Source organism: Numenius arquata, chromosome 1 (genome assembly GCF_964106895.1).
Source record: "Numenius arquata chromosome 1, bNumArq3.hap1.1, whole genome shotgun sequence".
NCBI lineage: Eukaryota > Metazoa > Chordata > Aves > Charadriiformes > Scolopacidae > Numenius > Numenius arquata.
Genome location: NC_133576.1, coordinates 8530028 through 8556106, shown reverse-complemented (window position 1 = coordinate 8556106; position 26079 = coordinate 8530028). Strand labels below are relative to the sequence as shown.

General features: G+C 40.2%; 1 protein-coding gene across 1 annotated transcript in view; it reads right to left on the bottom strand.

The window, feature by feature from the left end:
• The window catches only part of EFCAB6 (EF-hand calcium binding domain 6), a 117604-nt gene that overhangs the window by 39984 nt on the left and 51541 nt on the right, over window positions 1–26079 (bottom strand). Inside the window, 8 exon segments of the mRNA XM_074157980.1 lie at window positions 1369–1605; window positions 1880–2112; window positions 3175–3308; window positions 4567–4671; window positions 5662–5776; window positions 12246–12411; window positions 22247–22407; window positions 24834–24997. Coding sequence (XP_074014081.1) covers window positions 1369–1605; window positions 1880–2112; window positions 3175–3308; window positions 4567–4671; window positions 5662–5776; window positions 12246–12411; window positions 22247–22407; window positions 24834–24997 — 1315 coding nt within the window.

Sequence of the window (26079 nt, the reverse complement as noted above, 5' to 3'; positions counted from 1 at the left end):
GAACTGAGGAGACCTTATGTCTCACCGTTCTTTGAAACAGTGCATCTTCCTTCACCTGAGAAGAGCAGCCCTTCTTTTGGTGCCCAATTCTCTTTAGCTTTTCTAAGCACTTCCAGTTAGAAAACTGAGGAGAGGCTGTTAATTTATCTTAACGCACAGTTGCCCACCTCATGCTACATCCTAGCACCTATTCTTCCTCCAGCTGTTGCTTTGTAAGGTAATGTTGCAGACATATGGCTTCAGAGCCTGGTTCAGCCACGCTCCAGGAATATGTTCCCTGGACCAAGATTCTCAAACGAAAGGCAGAGGAATATTGCGTCTGCAGACCAGGCGAGATGTGGTGACTACATCTGACCTACCCACTGAGCTCCTGTACCACCCATGGCACGTAGAGACCAGAACTTAGGTCCTGGAGAACAGCAGCACTGTAGACTCGGCCACTTCTGGGCTCCTGGGGCTCTGGGCCTTGACAGCCTTTGCTGAGGCCCCCATTTGGATTTAGAAACGTGAATGCCACATTAATTTCACTGAATTTCACTGAATTTTTAGAGTTGGAAGGGACCATAAAGATCATCTAGTCCAACTCCCCTGCTGAAGCAGGATTGCCCAGAGCAATCTGCTTTAGGTGCCTGGGAACCTTCTGAGTTTTCCCCACTCCCACCGCTTGAGATAAGATTCCGTAAACCTAAACAATCAACCAACAAAAACAGTCTAAACACTTAGCTGGGAAAATGCTCAATCACTCTATTTTCCTTGCTGGGCTTCTGAAACTGTAAAAGTGTTTGAAACGAGGAAATTCTGGAGCTCAATTCAAAATGCTTCAATTTCTAGCTGAGTCCAAACTTAAACAGAAATGAGAGCGCGACAGTAATTGGTCTCAGACTCCAACTGTTAGCAAGACTCAATCATCATCAGTTTCCTTCCTTGTTTTAGACTCATGTCGTTGATTCACTCAGTTGTCCAATTCAGGAAAAAAAAAGAAAAACAAACGAAGCAGATAAATATTAATAACAACAGAGCCAACAGTAATGCTGTAAGAGACAAATAAAAACTGGGAAATAAGCCTATGTGTATATATCACATCTTCACTGCCACAATGAAGATGAGTTGCTGATCAGGAGCTTTTTCAGTCCTGCTGTATCTTGTCATTACTTTTATGAATTTATCTCTGCTTGCATAGTTAAACAGAGTTTCACACTGAGATTTTAGAATGAATTTTTTAGGGCCTAAATGCTATTTATCATTAAAGTAAAGCTCAAACTTTAAAATTCCAGACGTTTTAAGCAGCATCACTTCTCACAGGAAGGGAGGCTGCAGCGCTATTCTCCCTATCCTGCACCCGCTCCATAGTGCTTCTGTGCACCTCACCTGATCTTGTCTACTCTTGGTGCCCTGGCAGCATAGAGGTCTAGAGCATGGTGTTTCAGACTACTGTAATGTACACTGACGACAATATTAGTCTCAGAACTGACAGACACTGTGCCAGACAGGTAATATCCTGGCTGCTCCTCAATCCAAAATGACATCTGATTCCCAATCCACGTCCTCAGTTCTGCATGCTTGGAAGATGCAGCAAAGTTGTCCAGTTTGGAGGCTAGCTCAGCTCTAAGGCTCCAATTCAGGCACCAGTATGTTTGACCTTACAGATTTGAGCAGTCTCCAGGGGTAGTTTTGGCATTTTAACCTAGTGCTGGATTCAGTATCTGATTTAATGGAATCATAAACCACTGAGAACTTGGTAAAGCTACCCAACTTCAGCTTGATAAAGACATAATACTATCTTTTTTCAATTGTACCCAATACAAATTTTCACACAGTATATTCATTTCTGTAAACAGATCAGATTACTATAGGTACTACACAACTTTTTCTTTCTTACTTGTAAGATGGTACAACCCAAGGAGCTACCTCCTTAGTTTCTTGGGTGTGGAACAGTTGACAGAATTCTTGGTAATTTAACATGGAGGTGAGGTTCATTCCCAACAAACCAAGTAGGCACAAAAATTCCTCTTCTCCAAGATGAAGCAGAAAGATTTCCAATAGCTGAAAGTCAGGCATGTTGATGATACCGTTACGGTTACTGTCTGTTTCATGGAAGGCAGAATAGGTGTCCTAACAAGGAATATTTAACATGTCAACTACATATATTTAAACATAAATACCAAATGTTTGCTCTAGACTTGTTTTGACAACAGGCAAATATTTTAACGCAGTTCAAGAATGTGAAGCATTTATAGTACTGCCTTACTAAACACTTGGGATAGTCCACAGTAAATTTCAGTCTTATTGCTTTCATCTTAAGCATGTACAGAACTGAGCAAAAGTAGGGACCATCAAAAAGCCATCCCCACACGAATTTACAAATTAACCTCCACTTTCCATCAGTGCTATACTGAGAGGTACCTCATTTCTACGCTTGCCTACCCTTAGAAAACCTGTAATGAAGACAGACTTTACAGCAATTGATCTACCAGCTGAACAGCTTCTCCCATTAAAATAGACGCAAAGTGTTCAAACACCTTTCAAATGGTGCAGTTCTTCAGAAATCTGAAGTAAGGCTGATCAATATGATCACCTTTGCTAGAGGTGTCCAATGGGGATGGGATGAACTGAGCAAAAGGGTAACAACTGCAGCTTCTCTTCTTTGTAAAAAGTGATCTCTCTTACTCTGTGCATGTCCATGGTGGGAATTCAAGGAGTACCTGCTAATGGCAACTACAGAAAATAATAAGGAAATGTAGAAAAGCTGGAAAACATCTCTTGATTAAGATCACTGTATTGCAAACTTTAGGGACTAAGAACATCTTGAAAGATCATTCTCATGAATAGATGGTCTGTTCCATGAATGAGTAGTACAGAGTTATTCTTTTCTAATTGCAGAATCTTTAATAGCTATGCTCACAAAAGGATGGGAAAAAATAACTCAGATCTTATTTTCCTGGCAGAGGCTGCAGAGAAGACAATTAGGAAAAAAAAAAGAAAAAAAGTTTTTGCCTTGAAAGCTGAATGTATTTGAACTGGAAGTTTCTGAGAACACAGAAGACATGAAATCCAACATAATTTTTAGAGTCACTTTCCTGACAGCTCCCACAAACCAACTTTTAAGACAAATATTTGTATCAAAATAACAACCAGCTTCACTGCCAAAAGCAAACCATGGATTGAAACGTTTACCCCATAGACTTTCATCAGCTTATCATTAAGTTGATTGAGACATTCTTCAGCAGTCATGTAATGATATTTAACATCATTTACTCTGTGGTTTGGGCTGTTACATAATGTAGGTCCTGGCCTGTTCAATCTGGCATCTGCAATAATGAAATCAAAGTATAGCAAACATTGAAAAGATGGTATTAAACGTATTTGATAAATAGCACAGTAATATAACATAAACGAAACAAGAAACTCTGCAATCATATTCTTTACAGCCCAAACATGACAAAGTCCAGGATCTGTATGCAGTATTAGTGGTGTCCACCCAAATTACAGTAATGGCCTCAGCTGCTAGTGCTGAAGAAAGCACGGCTGAGACAAGGGTGGTTTTTTTGGTTTTGTTTTGTTTTGGGTTTTTTTGTTTGTTTTTTTTGCTTTAGCCTTCTCTTGTGCCTGTTTGGTTTACTCTCAGGAAGGGAGGTATCAGACTGGAGGAGGAGAAAAGGAGCACTGTGAAAGCCATGGCTCGCTGTCATACTACCCGCCTGTCTCAGTGAGGGAACACAGGAGCTGCAGACAGTGTCAGAGAAAGTAATTTGTTACATCTTTGTGTAGCACAACCACTGCACACTAGACCACTAGACCTGCACACTAAAGGAATGTTTCTTTTCTTTTTAAAAGATTTACATACACCAACACACAAGAGCCTGTACAACTACTCTGAAGAATCACTAAGTAGTATTCACTGCATCATTTTAACTTCTGATTTTACCCTTTAAGTCCTACTCCCTTCTACAGACATGCACTGTCCTTCCCCTTTTTCAATTCCAGTTTCTATTGAAGTCTAGTCAAGAAAATTTGTACTCGTGTTATCTTCCCACTAAAGCTTATAAGAAGAAAATCAGGCCTCTTTTTCTGTAGCTACAGACCGCCCTCCACCACAGTAAATCACAAATCGTTGAAAAATAAAAGTTAAGAGGGATTTTTCTCTGCCTTCTGATTTCTGAGACTTGATGTTAAATGTGAGTCGCAATTTCTTTTACAACTATGAGATAAAGTACCGTATGGAAAGAAAAGCTGTGATTTTCATAATTGGCAAAAGCAAAAACTTTAAATACAGACAAAACACTGTTGATTCTTGATTTAAATCAAAGAGCTGGCACACTCATTTTCCTTAAGGTTAACCTATTTCAGACATCTTTTATTTGGCTACTGGATGAAGGCACACATATTTTGGTGGGCAGATGATTAGCTGGCTGTATTCACAAACTTCTAAATTTATAGGACTGAATGAACTAAACCCTGAATATTATATCAGCCAGCTACAAGTCAGCTCTTCTCCTTGTCTTAGTTCTAAATGAGAAATAACGACAGCAGAAAATAATAGTAACTGCGAAAAAAGTAAATGCGCACCTCTGAGAATAATGAGAGGCATAATACGGAAGTTAAAACGGGCCTTGAAGCCAATGGCAAAACTACCAGCATAAAATTCTGTCATCAGAATTTTACTCACAAAATCTAGATGTATAAAAGAAATAAGAAATGAATAATTACTTATTAGCTTTACCTTGCACTTAGGGTTCCATCCTAAGAAATCAGATTCCATCAGTTTCATTTTTAGGAGGTGGAAATCGAAACCCTTACTTACAGTGCCTTGAAATCAGTGAAATTACTGATGGGGTAAGGCAAGAAGCTGAAGTAAAAAAACGTGCTCCCAGATTACAAATATATTCCTCTGGTATTCCTTCCTCAGCAACAGTAAATCAATGAAGACAACATCCTCATTATATGAGTGGACAATACATCTATATCTAAACAAACAGTAAACCTCACTGTCTCCCTGGGATTCTTGGTAGTCCAATAATACTATCAATTATGTTATAGATGATAACCACATTTCAGCATTGTCTAGTACCAATGTCCCTTAGCAGCTTTAACATTCAAAACCAATACTTTAAATTAAAACCATAAACCAGTAAGTAACCAGGTCACACCACAGATCTCCAGTTGTATATAGAGCCACTAAGACTCATCACGTACAGATCTTTCATTCCTGAAAGGAGTGGTTACTGTCTTCTCACTTTTTACGCAGAACAGAAAATATTGCTGGACACAAGTACTATAAAATCATCCACTGTAATTTTGGATACAACATAATCCTAAAACTGTGAATAAGAGTTAGAAATGCTAAGGACAAGAATCTACTCGAAGCAGAGAAATCAGTCAGTTACTTTTTGCATTCTGTTAGTGAGAACTCCATCACACACCTTTCTGTGGACCTTTAGTTAGGTCACATCCCATGTGTTCCAGTTTCCTTCTAGACCTGAGTTAGATACTCAGCAGCTTAGCTAGGTAAGGAGTCAAAGAACTACAGACAAGAAGGTCATCCAGGTGCTAAAAATCATATAAGTGATCATTTTCACCATTACCCTTTCATCAAAAAAGAAAAATTCTGGATCTTCCAGGAAAGGTTTGTTTCATGCTCTGTTTGTGTTAAAATTCCTTTACCTTCCCATATTGCCACAAAATCCAGAAAACTCAACCCTCCATCTGGTAACCCTAGCTTTTCTGTTTGTAGATTAAATTGACTGTCATCCATTGGCATACCATGATCTTCCAACACCTGTTAGAAGAGAAATAAAATAAGTTATATAATGGCCTATTTTCTTGCTTAATATGTCATTTTGAATACTAAGTATCTGGGTCTTTTATCCTATGGCTCAACTTGAAATTACTCTGAAAATTGATCTCTCTCCCTTACATTTACAGTAAGCCATTTAAATATAGTTCTATTCTCTACAACTTCAATTCTATACAGAAAGACAGAGAGCAAAATTTGACTATATTTTTGAGACTGGCATTTTAAGCAAAAGCACCAAGTGACAGGCTAAGATTAAACTTCACCTGGAAAGTAAAAAGTGCCAGAGGAAATGATGTTACCTCATTTAGCAGACTGCAGAAAAACTGTCATTTGTAGAATTTGCTGCTACCACTTTTCCCCACAAGTCTGCCACAAGTACCTCCTGGACAAGAAATGTTACAGATTGGATTCAGGCCCCTGAACCCCAGCTAGGTGGAAGGCAGGATTCCTTCTGCATTGCTGCTCTTCAAAGCAGATTTGGGAATCCATTTTAGGTAATCTGTTTTGGCAAAGAACTTTCTGATCTTTCTATATTCCTCCCATGTCCCTTTCTCTCTTTTTTTTTTTTTTTCCTTTTTGCGGACTCTCTACCTCTCTCTCTCCATCTAGGAGGTACAGTAGTCCAGAGTGGTGGCAGTCTCCCATTGTGCCCTTCTTAATGGTACCTGCAGTTGACTGTAGAGGGATCCCTCATTTTTTAATCCTGTTTCCACCTCCTGTTTCCCTGAAAAGTTGTAGTTGCAGCCCCTGCAGCCCCTCAGAGGGGGCTTTCTCCAAAGCCTTTCATTTCCTTCAGCTGCTTTGTAACTCCTGCTATGGGTGTATTCCTTTATAACTATCCTGCACAGCTCTGTCCTGACTTTCCAAGTGTTCCTGCAGCAATTACTCTTGCCATTATATTTTAGTTAATTGTACAGATTAAAAGAAAGAGATCATTAAATAGCTGAACAGCATAAGGAGTGTTAAAAAAGTGAGAATAATTAGCAAATTATCATTCCTTTCTGTGAATGTAAAGCTTCTGGATAAGCAAACACATTTCATGTTCAGTTGAACAAGTATTTACCATCAGATCAAATGCTTAATAGTAGCGATAAGGAAATCTGGCTGCACAAATCCAATCAAAGCTGGAGAGAATCAGTCACAATAGTAATGTTGGTGACTACAGCCTCAACTATTAGCACTTTCATTTAGAGAAAAAAAAAAAGTGATAAAACTCTGCCAAAACTGCATGCAAGATTAAGTCATATTAAATTGTAAGAGTAGGCCATTGTCCTGTGCTGAATGGCTCACAAAAGGCATAGTTTCTAAGTCTTATTTAAAGGAAGAGGATCGATGACAACCTTACAGGGAGGAGATAGATACATTAATCTTTCGCAAAAGCGAAGGCACACATACAAATTCTGGTTGTTACTCCAGAGCTTCAGTTGCCATCTTCCTGATTTTGAACTACATTAAAAATCAGACAAGTGTGAAGGTGCAAAGGTGGGATCTGTGCCTAGTTGCCCAATTCCTAAGAGAGCCAGGCCAGTGAAGCCTCTTTGGTAAAGGAGGTGAAGTTCGGCACCCCCCTTCACTAACCCTCCTTACACCTTTGGTACTCCACAGGCAAGCAGCTAAAAGGTGTGCTTATGCTGTAAGCTGTAAAGAAAAACACAGAATGGCAGTGTTGGTATAACCCTGCAGAGGTTAATTGGTGATTTTATGCCTGCAGTTCTGGGTTATTCAGGCATACTAAGATCAATTACCCTTCAGAGGAATATAAGGGTGCATTCTGCCCACTCCCTTAATGCCACTGTAGCATAATGATATACAAATAAAGAGAGCTTATCCACTTCCAAGTTGGACAGACAACTTTTGCCCACTTCTATGGTTTTGCCTGGAATAACGAATCAGAAAACAAGTATGCTTTTATGTTTACCACTACCACACTATGCCTCTGCTGTTTGAGTAACCTATTCCACCTCTGAGGACAAGCAATTCATAGATTCATAGATTGGTCCAGGCCGGAAGGGACCTCCAAAGGTCATCTAGTCCAACCTCCCCGCAGTCAGCAGGGACACCCCCAACTAGACCAGGTTGCCCAGGGCCTCGTCGAGCTTCACCTTGAATATCTCAAGGGAAGGGGCCTCAACCACCTCCCTGGGCAACCTGTTCCAGTGTTCCACCACCCTCATGGTAAAGAATTTTTTCCTAATATCCAATCTAAATCTCCCCTTCTCCAACTTAAAACCATTGCCCCTTGTCCTGTCACTGCAGGCCTTTGTAAACAGACCTTCCCCAGCCTTCCTGTAGGCCCCCCTCAGGTACTGGAAGGCCACTATGAGGTCTCCCCGGAGCCTCCTTTTCTCCAAGCTAAACAACCCCAGCTCCCTCAGTCTGTCCTCATAGGAGAGGTGCTCCAGCCCCCTGATCATTTTAGTGGCCCTCCTCTGGACCCGCTCCATCAGGTCCATGTCCTTTCTATATTGAGGGCTCCAGACCTGCACACAGTACTCCAGGTGAGGTCTCACCAGAGCAGAGTAAAGTGGCAGAATCACCTCTCTGGATCTGCTGGCAACACTTCTTTTAATGCAGCCCAGGATGGGATTGGCCTTCTGGGCTGCGAGTGCACATTGCCTGCTCATGTCCAGCTTCTCGTCCATCAGCACCCCCAAGTCCCTTTCCTCAGGGCTGCTTTCTAATACCTCATCCCCCAGTCTGTATTGATAGCGAGGATTGTTTCTTCCCAGGTGCAGAATCCTGCACTTGCTTTTGTTGAACCTCATGACGTTCAACTGGGCCCACCTCTCCAGCCTGTCCAGGTCCCTCTGAATGACATCCCGTCCCTCTGGTGTATCGACAACACCACACAGCTTGGTGTCATCTGCAAACTTGCTGATGGTGCTCTCAATCCCTCTGTCTATGTCTTTGATAAAAATGTTAAACAGTACTGGTCCCAGCACGGACCCTTGAGGGACACCACTAGTCACTGCTCTCCATCTGGACTTAAAGCCATTGAGTACCACCCTCTGGGTGCGACCATTCAGCCAATTCCTTATCCACCGAACCGTCCACCCATCAAATCTGTATCCCTCCAATTTGGCAAGCAGGAACTGTTCCTGCCTGCTGTTCCTGTTCACTTGTTGTGAGGAACTGTGTCAAAGGCCTTACAGAAGTCCAGATAGATCACATCCATAGGTCGCCCCTTGTCTACTGACCTAGTCACTTCATCATAGAAGGCCACTAGGTTAGTCAGGCAGGACTTGCCCCTAGTAAAGCCAATTCTGCCTGGCTGCTCTAGAAACTGCTCTAGCAGTTTCAAACTTGATGCTAAGTGTGGCCAGCAGGTCGAGGGAGGCCATACGCCCCCTCTGCTCTGCCCTGGTGAGGCCACATCTGGAGTTCTGAGTCCAGTTCTGGGCCCCCCTGTTCAAGATGTACAGGGAAGTACAGGAGCAAGTCCAGCAGAGGGCTACAAAGATGAAAAAGGGAATGGAGCACCTCTCTGATGAGGAAAGGCTGAGAGATGTGGGTCTGTTTAGCCTGGAGAAGGCTGAGAGGGGATCTCATCAATGCTTATAAATATCTAAAGGGCGGATGTCAAGAGGATCAGGTCAAACTCTTCTCAGTGGAGCTCAGTGACAGGACAAGGGGCAATGGGCACAAACAGGAACACTGGAAATTCTGTCTCAACATGAGGAAAGACTTTACTTTGAGGGTGACGGAGCACTGGAACAGGCTACCCAGAGAGGTTGTGGAGTCTCCTTCTCTGGAGATACTCAAAACCCGTCTGGATGCGTTCCTGTCCAACCTGCTCTAGGTGGACCTGCTTCGGCAGGGGGGTGGACTAGGTGATCTCTGAAGGTCTCTTCCAACCCCTACCATTCTGTGATTCTGTGAAAATCAGCTGTGCTCCCAAACAATTCAGAGCAGGGGTTGATGAACGTCTTGGTAGAAGTGTCAAGAAAATCAAAGCAGGAGGAATGTGAAAACTCTGAGTTGGAATTCTACCTAGACAATGAGGTGAAAAAACCTTTCTTTTGCAAAAGGTGCAGTGATCTTTATAGACCACAAGTGATGGAGAATCAGTTTCAGTCTACATTTCACCTGAAAACACACATGCCCAGGCAGTTCCCAGAGACATAAGGCAGTCTGTCACTTCAGTTCTGACGAGGAATCCCTTTTAATCACCATTATTCACACAGAGCTCCCATCCTCATTCATTCCAGGATAGGCTTATTTCACTAAGCACAAGGCAGGGTGGAACAGGATTATTGCAGGGAAATATGCCCCTTTTGAATGATCATAATCAGCAGCAGCAGGGCAGAGTTCCTGGGCAGTATTCCACCCAGCTGGACTCTGCTGAGCTTGCAGGGTCCAAGAACATCACAGTGCAGTGATGCGTACACCTGGCTGCAGGTACTTGACATTTTTTCATCCTTTGCGCATTGCCAAAACTTGAGAAATGCATCATCTATAGTGTAATGAAAGAACAATAATATCACAAAGACTAACTGTTCAATAGCTTCTGGTGCTGTACAAATATCGTAGATGCGAGTTGTATACAGACAGCTAATGCAGGAGAGAAAGCAGCAGGTAGAATGAGCTTGTTCTGCCTAGCAGTGACAAAGTTACTGCATTAGCTGCAGGCAACATATAAGCCTCTTAGGTATCACATTGTACTGTAAATCACAGCAACCAAAGTCAATGTCCCAAAGGTATGTGTCACAGATGTCATACCTGTATGGGGGGAAGGGTTGCAGCTTAACACATTCTTAGTAAGTGTATTATTAACAAGAAAATATTAAGAAAAAAAAGAAAATATTTTGTGTTTTGTCCTTCCTCTTTCCCTCCCCTTCATTTCAAAGCAATTTCACTTCCTGCACACAATTGCAAAATGATATCCACCTGAGGGTAAGACGATGTGTGGCTGGATGCAGCTACATCTTTCACAGGAGAAGGCTCTATAGTAACAGCCTTCATCCCGTCATATGATGTGGAGGACCCACCACATGTGCCTATGTTAAGAAGGAGAGAAAAGAAAGCAACAGCTCTGTCAGACCCTTACAGTCAGTATATTTGCCCCTGCAACAGTAGCTGGGGAAAACATGGACAGTCTGTGGTACTTGGGTGGGAAGATGATGTTTGTTACTGAACCAGAATAAAATCAGATAGGGACAAATTTTCCCAAGGGACAATGCAGGCCATTTTCAAATGTACAGTTCTGGTTTGACCCTTGTTGACTCTTACTTTACTTTAGTACCCAGACAAAGGGCAGAGTATGCATTACTGTCGTAACACTATTCAGCAACAGCTCTTGCTTAAATCTAGGTAGACTAGGGAAATATTACTGCCATCATGTCTCTTTTCCTGTCCAGTCTCAACTTTCAGGAAAGCATTTTGCTTTGAAATGTGAAAAGAAAGAAATGTACAGCTGGATGCCATCAGCACCACAGCTACAATCCCAAATCCATGACTTCACAAGTCTGTCCAAAGCACAATGTGCAGTCAGATAAGCAATCGTGGCTGTGATGGGTCCGGGGAACACCACAGAAAACTCTACCTCAAAAAAGACACCTACAGAAGTCTTGGCAAGTGAAAACTGTACAATTTCAATACATTCTTATAATTGTGGATCCTCTTAGCACTGAGATGCTGTACCCAAATCAGCTAACCCAGTATTAAAAGCCACCCAATATCAAATAATTACACTGGAAAACTGCAACATGAAAAAATCAACTGAATTCAAAGAGCTACAGAAAGGCCCTCCTCTCCTGTTGGGGACCAGTCTATGCCCTGAAATGCTATTAGACATCCAGAGGAGATTTCCCTCACATAATAACTGCAGGCTCCTTTGAAAGTAGAGCAAGAGTGAGCAAGGGAGAGACACAGGCACCTCAGAGGGTGCCCCCTAGTTCCAGTGTGATTCCAAGCTACGCTACAGTCCAAGAGTGGTTCAGAGGAGACTGGGGCTCAGAAATCTGAAAGATGGTATAAAATTGCTTTGGTCATCCTGCCTAAAGTGTCATACTGTACCTGTTAATAGTCTTATTCTTCACCTAACTATACCCAGCTCTTATCACTGTGGAGTTGCAAAGAGGGCTTAAATACTCTGAGTTAAGGTTTAGGTGATTCTTTAAGGTATGCCCACTCACTTCGCATTAAGAGATGTGCTGTTGGTTGACATTACACCTCCAAGTCCCAACTTGGGGACATTCATACATATTCTTTTTGAAAATCGGGAGCCATTGAAGCTTTCAAGGTGTAGTGCTGCTACAGGATGACAATTTTATGTCTTTAAAGTCAAGTTGAGATTCTTTCTCATACAATAAGCTGCATGAGACCTACATCAGTGACTGAAACAGTCCTGGAGGATTTAACTCTAGCTGTGTGAGCAGGCACATCGCTAAGACAATAAGGATCTTTTTGGGAAAAGTACAAGAGAGAGAAAAAGAGCTAACATTTTTCCTACCTTCCACAAGCCAGATTTATTAATATTCCCATGCTTGTTGTAGGCAAAAAAGCTGTCTTTAGTAGTGGCTGCCTGTTGTATCACTCTGTCCTTCAACCTTTTAATTACTTCATCAACAGTTCTATTCTGGGCATATTTGTTAGCTTGATCTTCAATCTGCTTGATTCTAAAATTGAAAGATTGTGGATGAAGACAAGTTGCTTAGTTTTGTAGTTTCAAACATTTGATCCAGCAATAACAAGCAAGAGTGCTTTAATGATAAAGAAGACATAGACATGGAAGAAACTTCTTTGATGCAAAACAAAATGATAGGTTGATCACGTTAGAGCACACATTGATTCCAAGGCCTATATTGTGTAAACATTTATTATGTATGGGAAGGGAAAGGAAGGGAAGGGAAGGGAAGGGAAGGGAAGGGAAGGGAAGGGAAGGGAAGGGAAGGGAAGGGAAGGGAAGGGAAGGGAAGGGAAGGGAAGGGAAGGGAAGGGAAGGGAAGGGAAGGGAAGGGAAGGGAAGGGAAGGGAAGGGAAGGGAAGGGAAGGGAAGGGAAGGGAAGGGAAGGGAAGGGAAGGGAAGGGAAGGGAAGGGAAGGGAAGGGAAGGGAAAATTGACTGGTACTGCTCTGAAGTATTTATTTTGAAAACGGATATCTTAGACCTCCAAATCACAGGCTTAGTTTCTAATGAGCCCAAGTTTCTACATCAGCTAAGGAGCCACCTTTATCCTTTAATACCTCCTCAGTTAACATGAGATGGCTAAGCTAACATGAAAGAAGTTAATGAAAGTTTTCCTATTGATTTTAAAAGGAAAAAATATCTCTTATGATGTTTTCTCTCTTCCTGGATCCCAAGTAAATCCCTTCCATGCTTTTTCCCTTTGAAGAATGGCCAAAATACCCTTCTTTCTCAGGCCCAATAAGAAAGTCCATAGATATGGACTACATACTCTTTTTGCTGAAATACCACGACCTTCATCAATAAGCCATTAAAATAAATAACAATTAAATATTTAATAACTTTTAAAGACAGAAAAGAAATTAAATTATATTAAATAATGTGTCCCACTTGTACCTATTTTACATCCTTTATGGATTTATTATAACCCATGAAAAGGAAAGCTAGAACAATTATTTTTGTTAAATTTTAGAGCATGTATTTCCATATAAGCAAAATGCAGAAATATTCAGCAGTCTTATTTTACAGATTTATTAAGTGTGTTTTATAGTATTCCCTAAATTTAAAGATAATCTTAACATTTTAACTCTTATTCTAAAAATATGCTAATGAAAGAGTTTTACTTTGATCTGAGAAGCACACAGAAGATTAACTCTAAGCCTCCCAAAAGGGATCAAAAGATGACTGTGACTGGTGACTCCCTCCTGAGGATCTCAGATGGGGGCTCATCTGCTGAAGGCACCTGGTCTTCTGAGATATCTGCTGTCTTGCCTGAATGCAAGAAGTTGCCACAACTTTACCCGCCTCATCCCATTAATTATTATATTCTCCTGTCTGTAAACATAATGAAAAAATGAACAAAATGAAAAAGTAATTTCAGGACAGGTGATGAATGTAAACTCAAATGTTCTTTATATGCTTTCTCCTTATTGAAGTTCAAGACTGAAGCAAAGGCTGAATTTGTCCTGGAAATAAATGAATTAATACTTGCAGAATCTCATCTAAAAGACCATCTTTCCTGTCAGGGGCTTATTCACAAAAAGCTGTCTTTACCTACCAGCTTTATAACCTTGTAGGGAAGTCTTAAACTAGACTGAAGGAAGAAGCTGACATAAAAGCTCACAGGAAGGTATTAACTACCGCCACTTAGCTGAGGACCTCAAACTACTTGGAATAGGGTTATACATTACAGGACGCTGCAAAATCCAGTGAAGGGAAAGTCTTTCTAAACTTTATCCTAATTAACACAGACAAACTGTTTGAAAAGGTGAAATACAGCTTTGGCAGGAATGATGATGGAATGACAGAGTTTATGACACTTGCAAAAGGAAGGAAGGAGAATAGTGAAAAAAAAGTAGATTTATACCTTCTCATGGAACTAAAGTTTTATGGGAAATGGGTCTAAAGGGAAAATAACTTAAGGAGAGCTGGCAGTGCATCAGTGAAACATGCCATCATAGTATAAGAGAAACATGAGTATATATGATCAAAATCTGAAAGGCCAAAACACAGTGTGAGATTCAAGATCAAAAATATCAAGAGTAACGAGAACTCACTCTATAAATGCTTCAGTAATATAAGAGGGATCAAGAAAATACTTGCCTTTCTACTCAACAGAGAAAGAAAACTACTAATGGATTGCATTAAGGGGATGAAGCACTTGAAGCCTCTTTTTGTATCAGTCTTTGGTAGAGTCAAATATAAGCAGGCTTCTTGAACAATGAGTACTAATAAGGAAAGAACAAATTACAGAATATTGTTATGTATCCATATTGGTTCTTAAAGAACCAGCAAAAATTGTTTCCCAAATTTATGCAGAAAACAAACACACTACCTAGTTTTAAAAAGAGGAAAGGAGGAGAATTGGAGAGTTACTGACATATTTCTAAGAAATCTATTCCTGCTTTCAGGCAGTAATTACAGAGTCACAATGAGTTCAAAGCCTGTTAAGAGACACAAGAGCCACTAGGGATCCTTGAGGTCTACCCTGATTTCAGGCAAGCTTATATTTTAAATTATACTCCCCTCCACCAGCACCACTTTTACCTTGGTTTCCTAGGGAAATAAGAATAATGCAATCAGTCTTTTCATCTGCATCTGTCAGACTTTTCCTTAAATTTGGAGTCCATCCACCAATTTCAGTCAAACTTGAGAGGTGTAGGGGTCTTCAGCTGCAGCAGCTACAAGTTTTGTGAAATTGTCATTCATGAAAAGGAGAGACAGTCTTCACTTCTCCTAGTTGGGAAGGCAGGGACATTATCTTTTCCATTTGTCAGCAGCTAGCCAAGCAATCAGCATATGTGCTTCTCTGGCCTAGCCACGTACTGTTTCTTGCCCAGCTGCCAGCTTGAAGTACTCAATGAGAAGTATGTTCTTTTCCTATCTTCAAATAATAAGCCACAAGTACATTTACCAACTGTGTGAGACACCAATCCCTACTCTCTCCATGTTCTCATCTCACTGGGGCTGGATCTTAAAGTTCTCCATTCAGGCCTGACAAACCTAATCTAACCATCTACTCTAACACATCAGTTCCGGGGGCCAGAATGCTTGATGAAGATATGGATAAAATGGTGGCTCACCCAGATGGTGGCTCAGCAGAAGTTAGAGACATTTATTAGTGAGGCTACTGATCTATCTTGAGTTTAGTGTACTGTGTCCTATTGACACAACTGTATTCCCTGTTGATGAGTCGTCTTTTTTTTTTTATCTCGCCAGCTCTCTGCTTTGACAGTCTATTGGTAGAAATGGCATTGGACCTTAGTAAAAATAACCTTGGGGAATCTCTGAAAGATCTGTTCTTATCAATACAAAAAGAAAGCTCTTTTGACCTCAAGAACAAGAGGGACAAACTCAGCTTGCAGAAAACAGGTTGATTTCTTGATTGAAGTACAGCTCGTATTCTGCTTTGGGGACAATCTTGAAATGCAGCTGCAGGAGTGCTCTGTTCACAGAAAAATATTACGTAGAAGGAGCCAACCATAATATTTTATGTATTTCCTAGTGTCTTGCAAAAGCAAATTAGGAAAGAACTTCAGAGACAGAGGCAGTCTGCTAAAAGTCCTGGGGATTAAGATGAAGGCCATTCTGGACCAGGATCTTTCACTGGAAAGGATGCCTTAACCACCCCAATGTGTTACAGACCTTACAGGCAGAAAGATATGGAAATATCAAGATTCCACCCATTGTAGACCTTTGGTCCAAAATCACTATCTCGGTAAGAAAGAGGCCAGGGTTGCTATCCTGGAGACTTCAGGTAATATTTCTTTTCTGTTATTGGTCATGAATTCCTGCTAAAGAGAGGAGCAGAAATAATGTGGCAAACAAAAGCCATACAGCACCCATTATATAACAAGGAAAGAGGTAACATTAAGATCCATAAGGATACCTAAGCTTCATTTTAGCAATTTCAGGAGGAGGGACAGAAACCTTGAACTCCAGGCTGGGAGGCTTAGGTGGTGTTGGTAGCAGAACTGACTTGGCCACCACAGGACATTACTGGGGCAAGAAGAACTGAAGGGAAGATGTAAATCACTGCTTATTCTTACAGAAGGAGCAGTTCATCTGACATAGCTCCAAGACACTTACCAATTCAGGAATGAAACATCAAAAGGTTCTGTTTAAAATTTGTCAGAATGCCTAAACCTAGAGTTCTGATCAACATCATAAATAAAAAGTCAGACTTGGTACGTTCACAGCATGGCCCCAGCTTTCCCAGGGTTTGACTCACTCCTGTGCTGGCCTCACATAGTAAAGTGACTCAAGCCATGTGCCTGAGAACTTCTCTCATGTGGGTGGTTGACAGGTAGTCAGGTAACACTTCCAAACAGTTGACATCTGCCCAATAGCTAGTAATTGACCACACCATATAAAGCAGTTCAAAGGCCTCATAGCCATCAGTCACCCTGGCAAGAAGTTAAAGGAGATTGTGGTCTTTTTAAAAATATCCCAGAAGGCTTGTATCATTCCAAGACCCTGCTAGGAGAGAAAGAAGGATGTCCTGGTGCCTGAGAGGCCTTCAGAAGACAGACAGCATGCTCCTCCTCTGCTTTGCCCTTCTACAGCAGAGCCTGGCAAAGAGCAGTAAGTGAATTCTAGTGAGCGCAAGCTGTCCTTTGGCAAGGTCCTTCAGCAGGGATTTGAATCCTCATATTGCTGATTGAAATGCCAAATATCCACTGCCAATTTCTCTATGCTCATGACAGAAACATGAAGGTCCTGCTGGGCCTACAAACCATTTTGTGAGAACATTGCTGAAGGTTGCATTAAGAGTGGCATTGAAATTGGCATTGAGGGTCAGAGCTCGGAGGTCTTCATACCTATGTTTGGTGTCCCTGCAACATTTGGCCTCCTTTGAAAAGTTTGCAGGGATCCTGTGGCAAGGCTCTGAGACAACAGAACAGAGGTGAGAGAACAGGGCTTTTTGAGACGTAGGAATAAGCTGTCAGTTCTGATGTGTGAATGCGCAGACGGGGCAATCTCTAGAGGTGCCCTGACGGCCATTCAGATGGGGACTTGAGAAACACAAAAAGGTCAGATTGTTGAAGAGGAAACAAAGAAGTCTGAGGAGAATATGGGGCAAGAAAAGGCATAGTCCTGTCTTGAGAGCTGTTGACAGAAATGTGAGCTTTGCATAGGGCATTCTGTTTTATGGAATACCAATCTGAAAATGAGGGAAGATAGGCAGTGAGCATGCCACAATGAACATATTAGAGTAATGCATTATCTGGGTTCAAGTGAAAGGAAATACATGTGTCCTGGGTCAGACCATACATGTAGATTATCACGCAAATATAAGAAAATAAAAATTTTTAAGAGAAGCTCATTACAAGGGAAAGTTTATTGTTTCCCCTCCAGATTATGCAGGCATTTACATATATTCAAAAGTAAAAAGTGAGCAGAAACAACAGATCATACATCTCTGTAACCTGGATGCCAATATCAATGATGCTGGTTCAGTTGGAAACTGTAGCTGTGGCCTGCAGTAGTCACTGCAGTCACTGCATCCCAAGTCACATCAGGTGTGCCGGAGTTCCTGATCCTCTGAGAATGTTAAAATCCAGTTCCTGAATAACGAGCTGCACTGATTCTACAGAGGATCACAAGCTTACTCTTCAAATGTTATCTAGAGGGCAAAACCCCAATTTTTGAGTCATGCAGTGAGATATAATCCTTGTGGACCCTGTAAAGGGGGATCAACAATTTTTACCTGAATCCTAAAGTCTTTGATGAATGATCCATGTGTGTTTGCTCTCCTGATGCAATGCTTTCAGTGTTGCACAATTCTGAATGTATCTCTGTGAAATGAGAGATCAGCTCAGGACTGTACTTACCATTAGAAAAACAGCATGTATCCTCAGTCTGAGAGTCTTCTTTCTATACATATTTTTTCTTTACATTAAATACAAAAATGTCTGTAATAACAGTATCTTTTTGAAAGCTCTGTTTGCCTTTTTTCTTCTCTTTGTTGTTTTTCCTTTGATATACGTGAGCTGATATCATTTAAGTCACCAGAAAGAACAGCAACTTTTAAGTTATCCAAAAGCATCTTGTAAAAGATTCCATCAGAAGAGCTATCCTTGTATTTATAGCATAACCTGGATAAAATATGAATTTAAAATAATTTGGGAGGTTGAGAACAATGCATAATACAAATGTCTTAAGGCAAAGACAATCAAAGTAACATATTTCCTTTCCATATACAGTTAAGGGCATTACTCAGAAGGCTATCCTTAGGCACTGGAAACTAGCCTTCCAGGCTCCTTCTGTAGCCTACAGAGAAAGCAGGAGCCTAACTTAAACACTGTATCATTACATGGAAGAATTCCATTGACTCTAGAAGGAACCTGAGGACACAAGCCTCCCTTACTTACAGTTACCCTTTGTGAATACCCTGTGTAATTAATGCTTGAATTATATGGTGGACACTTGGAAGGAACACCCAACACTGACCTGTCAAATTCAGCTGCACTGCTGGAAGAGAGAGCTAAGATCACAGCCACTGCACAATTAAATCTGTCAGAAACCATGAATGAAAGCCCTTATTTACCTTAACACGCTGCCTGGCATATGAATATGAAAAATAATTAGCAGCCTAAGTTAGTACTCCTCTATGTGAACTTTAGCAACCCAGGAGCAGACGCACTGTTTGTTCAGCACCTTCTGTTATTCTGAGGGTAGCTTCCAGGGAAGAGGTCGAGTTGCTAGTTCTCTGGGTCTGTTAAATTACCCTCTTAAATCACTCCCTTATAAATTAGCAGAGCTCGTGAATCAGAGCCCTTGTCATCACTGAGTTGCTGCTTCACTGATCTCTTCAGCCTTCCAAGATTTCATTCATGTTCGTGAAGCTTTGGGATATTCCTGGATGAAAGCAGAAGGCTCCTGTCCTTGTGCAGGGGACACATGGCATTCTCTGCACTCCACTTATCCCAACTGCCTGTTCCATTTAGAATGACGTTAAAAAATTACCTTTGGTAGAAACTACTTATAACTTAACATATCAAGTACCTTTTTTCTGAAATAAATAAATAAAAAAAAAAAAATAAAAGCTTTAATTCTTTTGAGAAAACTAATCCACACCATATACGCTGCAGAAGAAAGTGTCAGGGGGATGAGAAGAAGGGGAAAGAGTCTCCATTTTCTAGTATTTGTGAAGCCCTGCTCAGCTAAAACAAGTGCAGACTTCACATAGAAAATGGCTGTGAGCACTACAGAGCAACATCTGCTTTGTGAGTGTAATCCATAAAAGGCTTCCAAATGCCCTTAAAAATTGTTCCCTCTTTTCCCCAGTCTGAATGTCATCTCACAGGAAGCCATCTGGGACAAGCATGCCAGCTATTCTGCTGCAGCGATAGCAGTATTGTCCTCAAGTGCCTCAGGATGAGTCACATCATTGCAAAAGTCCAATTATAGTAGAAGCCCCCCAAAGCAGAAGTATCATTTCAAATAAATAAGACTGATGTAGCTGAACCACTGGAATCCAGAATGTAATTCAGTCACTTCATCACCTTTTACTCAAAACTTCTGCACCCCTTAAAGCACCCGTGCTAAATCCCCAATCTGGTTATGACATTCCCAGCACAGATGTGATAGTCTTAAGCCCAGTGTGTATGCATTTAGAGGAGTCAATTACTTTTCTTTTTTGCTTATTATTTTAAAATACAGCCTTTTTAAACCTGGCATTTCTTACCACTTTAGAGCAGCGAATGAACAGTGCCATCCACTGTTTCTTTGCATAATCCACAACATTTTCCTAGGACAGTCTTAAATAAGATCTAACATAAAAAATAATGCCACATTTGAAACAAGGAGATATAGACTAGTAAAAAGATGCGAGTCAAAACATATTTTTAAGAAGTCAGGCTAAATCATAGAATGACAACTCTGAAAGCAGATTACAACAAAGCAGGTTTTTCAAAATATCTCCTCACCTGTGGATGAGCCCTTCTAACTTAATTAGCTATATTGTTACTCATTTATCCTAAACCCAAGTAGTTCTCCAATTAAGTAGGCCATCTATTGTATTGTTGAGCATAAGTTCTCTTCATCTTATTACAAGAACTACACTTCTTCCTCAGCATGGTCCTCAACTCTCTAGAACATGACCCTGACGAATGATACTGCTAAGAACAGGTGCCTTTAGAAATGATTACTACAAAATAAGTAATAACATGGTGTGAATGGGACCCTGTTTTCATACACTGAGCATGGCCAAGGCAAGACTATATGTCCCTGAATGTCTTTGATAATGGAAACCAAACCTTATCTTTTAGACATATATTTCAGATGCTATTCCTATATAAAGATTGCAAACTTATCCCATCTATGGTGTTGCACATCCCTCTGCTAAACACAGAAACCTGCACTTTTTAACAGTGCCACGGCTCAAAAATGCAGATACGCAGACGTGTTCACTGTTCACCGTAACAGAAATGCTAACAGTATTATGCTCACTTCTTCCTGTGCTTTGCTAGAACACAGCCTCAGTGTTCATCATTCTGCTACACTGATCTCATAAGACTTATCTTGCATCCTTTTAAAACAAAAGCAAAAGAGCCATTAACCACAATGATGAATGAATTAAACCTTAACAGTTTGCCTCTTATTGCTTTACTCTCTATTATTTTCTTATAGGGAATGTTTAGAATTTCAAGTAAAGGCCACTTTCCAATTCAAAGTGGCTGTAATTTCTGACTTTTCTTATAGTAAAGATCTCTCATTGACACAAATAATGGTACAAACATTATTTAGAAAATTGTAGAACTGCTGAGTCCCAGGTAATTCAAAGGATAATTACTTGTTCATGATCAATGACCACTGATTACATACTACAAAACACAGAGCTATAAAACTGACAGATGATGAAAGCATACAGTTCTAACACACTGTGCTGGGAACATGACTTTTATGAACCCAATGCATAGCACCCAAAGTTTTCTCTAAGACATTTATAGAAAGGAAAATGCATACAGTAGAATTGGTTTTACTGATCACGCTCATGCTCATTCATATTTCAGGATCAAAGATTATTTTCCAAAAGCCATTTCCTATTGATGCTGTTGTGTTTGCTCCTCACACACAATGATCAGCAGGACACTGGGTTGTAAGGGTCAGAATGGAACTGATTTCTTTGATTTTCCTATTATGTTTTCAAAGGTAGGAAAGAATTCCACATCTTTCTGAAAGTCACTGGCTGTAAGCAGAGAAAACTAGAGCTCCTGAGAGAGTAGATTAGACCCGATTATAACCTGACTGAAATGTTATTGCAATAAAATGCCTAATACAATTCCCTTTTCTTTGGACATAGATATTTTGACCCCATGCTCCCCATGCTTGTAACTCTTTTGACTCCCCACTTTGGGGAGCCTGCTTGTATTGAAAATGAGATTTCATGTTGACAGTATTAAATTTCAATTCCTTATTCTTTACAATAATAGTCTACTGAGGAAACACATAACATTAATTTAATTAATTTTGTATTACATTGTGTTTGGAAATACTAAATAATGTTTGATAATGTCTTGGATCTCCAGCAAGTCAGTTGTTCCTTTGTAGAAAAGGCTTTTTCACCTTTGAAATGCTGAAATAATGTAAAGCCCACAAGAATTTCCAACATGGAATTGTTGTGAAAATAAATAAGGGATTTACAAGCTGATTACATGAGGAAGGGGGTATCTCTTCCATCGACCTTTTCTTTTCTATATGCTTAAGGAAACCAAAATACCTAATGCTTCCAGCTATAGCTGTCATATTAAAAGACAGGAAGAAAGATATGGTAAGAAAAGAAATTACATTAAATCTGTTGCAACTCACACATCATCAACTTACTTCATAAACTGTTGATCTGACAAAGAGGAACAACACAGCTGCAGGAGTTTTCTTCGATGACTTCTGTTAATAGTTCCAGTACTCTTAGGATCATAGGACTGCAAAGCCTTATGAAAATCTTTCCAATTTTCTTTGATTTTATCTGAAAGGATCTCCTCCACCTAACAATCAAGTGAATTAGTAATGCAAGAAAGAAAAGAAAAAAAAAAAAAGGTCCCTGAGGTTAAATTATAATAGCATTACATGAAATTTCATTACATGAAAAAATGTACTAAAATGACAAATCTGATGTTGAAAAACCAACATTTACTGAAAATTAACTACGTTATCACTTACAGTATTACAAACTAGAACAAGAAGATCAGGCTTCTTTATTTGGTTTGTTCCATTAAGCTATTAGTGAACCGCCTAATTTAAAACAATTCAACTAAATCAATTTTACTGTACTAATTTCAAAGCATGATGCAACATCAGGCCCAAAATATACCTTTGAAAACATTTATTCTGAAAACTGACTGAAAAGCGATTGTAAGAAAGCGTAAACCTCACTGCATAGATCTGCTTCTTCAAGTGACTGAGGAGGCATGTATACTTACTGATAACAATGCAACGCTTTTACCATTGTTTCTCCCCTCAGTCCTGTAAAACTAAATCCACTAGGACTGAATGAATTGCAAGTGGCACTCAACTTACTCAGGGCATAATTTGAAGACAATGGGCTTGCACAAAGGGAAAATAATGACAAAATCTGGCTTACTGAACCTGCTTTAGGGTCTGTCTGTAGCACTAGCAGTTAGAACAAAAGTGTTTTTCACTTGTAAATTGAGTACACTAAAAACAGAAGGTTCTCAGAAGAAACAAACACAAGATCACATTTTGACAGAAAATCTTAGCATAATTGCAGATCTGACCAAGCACTGTACTGTGCAAAATTTCAGGTGAAAGGAAGGAGGTGGAGATGTCCCTTGGCTTGTCTTTGCTGGCTGGGGCTCTAGATTGCTTCTCTAGGTTCTGCTTCTGCCCATTGCAGCTTTTAAGATTCCTCTGACAAAATCATTTCTGAGAAATTATAAAAATGAAGATATTTCTTGAAAAAGTTGTCTTCTTTCATTTGTACAACCTGTACTCTCTGCCTTTTCTACAGGATGAGCCACATTGATGGAACTGGCATTACCATTCAGGACACAAAACAAAAGGATTCCCAGACACTCAGGCTTCCTTGCAGCTGCTTTTCATCCAGATCTGGGTACAAACCCAGCCACAGAGTCCAGAACAAACCTACTGCTCAGGCCAGAATCACTCTCCAAGTGTCATGTGTGACTACTGTGTCATCCCTGGTGGTATTTCATCCCGAGGTGATGGTGTTCTATGATGTTTAACATTTCCTTTACCTGCCTTCCCTCATGCTAGCACTTACTTCATTTGGGCTGCTTATTTTAAATGACAAAAATGGGCAATTATCTTTGTTCATCTCTAATATGAGCCTAACCAGCTTAATTTGTAAATCCAACTTCATGTGCACATCAGTTGCATACGTAGGCGCTGTCAGCATTTGCATTTTCCCTAGCATGCTAATTTCACAACCATTAAAGTTTGCCCCACAATTTCAGCCAGACCATTATTCTACTCAAAACCAGCTGGAAGGGACTTGAGCTGCAGCATCAAATGTTGCTATTGTTGGAGCCATCAGAGTGGAAAGCATCCTGTTTCAGCTCCTAACATCAAAGCATTTGAAAGCAATGCACACCATTTGGGCCTGTTCAATGGGGACCTTTTTTTTGTGTGTCTAGTATCTCTCTTGACACTACTGGTCTCCTTTGATATCTCTCAAGAATACTATCCAGACTACGTATGACAAAATTAAATATGGAGTTAGTCAGTTGACATACTAACACAAACCTAGAAGAGATTTGATATTGAAAATTATGAAAAATTTTTAACAGCTCCTTAATATTACGAAGTAAATTTACAAACCGCAGCTTATGTTATTTCTTAGAATAATTTGGTAAGCAAAAAAGTATTGACTTATTTCTCTCAAAGGAAACGGAAATACTGCACAGAAATATTGACGGTGGGTTTCAAGATATAACCTCTCTGTACCTTCAGTGAATGATTCTAAAGGAAAACATTATAAGACAACTACAAATTCAGAAGGTGTCAAAGCTGTACCCTAGAAAATATGCAATGTCTGTGTAGTATATAGCATATATTTTGAACCAATGTATATTACAAAGAATAATAGATAAAACAAGAAACAGCAAAATATCAGCAAAACAGATCTGACAGCTGAAAGCTAAGAAGTACTACTGTCGTTCGTCCTCTGCTGTACACACACGAGTGAGCCAGTGATTCTGCTGGAGTTTTCAAAAATCTCTAGTAACCGTGAGATTGCTTTCCAATCGATGCATCAGAAAGAAGAGTCTAGAAGAGCTGGTTATGAATATTCCATTGCTGGAAAGAATGTGAACTTACTAACTTAGATAAAAACTGTATGCAGAGCATAACATTTTACCAAAACACAATCCAGCATTTTGCCGCAGCCATTGTAACAGAGACTATGATTACAGAATTAGAAGTAAACACTTACTAGTGATTCTTTTTCTTCATGCAAGTCTGAAAATTCATGGTAGTCAAGGTATCCAGTCTGTTCTGGATCTATTATCTCAGTTAACTCCTGGAAGTCTTTATCTTTCATTTGAAATACCAAGTTACATAAAACACGATGAAGGTAATTTCTCGTGATCTTTCCATCTCGGTTCCAAAACATAAAAAGGAAGTATGCATAAACAAGAATGAGCATTTACTAAAGCAATGCTGATTCCAACATGTCATTCTACACTGCCAGATCATCCTGACCTATAATAACTGAGACCTCTGTAGCTGTTTCAGTATTCTATGTATACTGAATCTAGTACTTTTACTCCGGTTTCCAGTGAAGATACAACTGCAGTATTTACTGTATGGAAGACTAAAACTATGGGAATGAAACTACAATGACCTTCCCATTACCTTGGGATAGATTACCCAGTTTGATGGTAAACTCTGCCACAAGTGAATGGATATGTAAACTTGTGTTGCACAGACCAGCTCACACTCAGGGCAGTTTATTAGCTGTATTTTGTTCCTTGCCTGGTCAGGAATCAATGTTCACAAAAAGTTGTATCTGACTGAATAGTTGCTGGGTCTGAAAGGACTTGACTCAGTTGAGTCAAGTTGAGTCTGAGCTGCTGTTACCATGTACCCCAACCATTGCCTTAAGTCCATGCAAAAGTCCATCAAGTGATGTCTGGTTTTAGACCCTAATGTAGCTCTCAGCATATTCATAGCATATGAGCCTACCTTTATCAGTGCTCACTCATCTGCAGCAGGATTTTCTTCATGATTTTCTTCAGAACAACAACCAATAACTCAACTAAATATTTTATGCTTAAGCATAGCTTTTTCTAGGGCTCTAGTTTTGAGATGTGGTCCACAGCCATGATGGTCCATAAGGCCAGAGTAAATGCAAAGTCTTGGGTCATTACTGAGATTTCAGTTACAGATGCAACTTTAAGCACATGGTGAGCCTTGGGAAATTCTGACTGTTGACAGTGGTGTGTTAATCCAATACATTTGAGACCTACCATCATTGGACTTCCTCTTTCTTTTCTCATGCATCCTTTGCATCTTAGTATGAATCCTTTAAATCAGCTATGCTGCTGGGCTGGCTCTATTGGCATTCTTGACCTGGCTACTGGGGGTGAATCAGCTCTCAGGGAGAATCTTTATCAAGGGCCTGATGCCCAGTCACATTGTCATGCCAATGGGTACTCACTTGGATTATAAGGTAATAG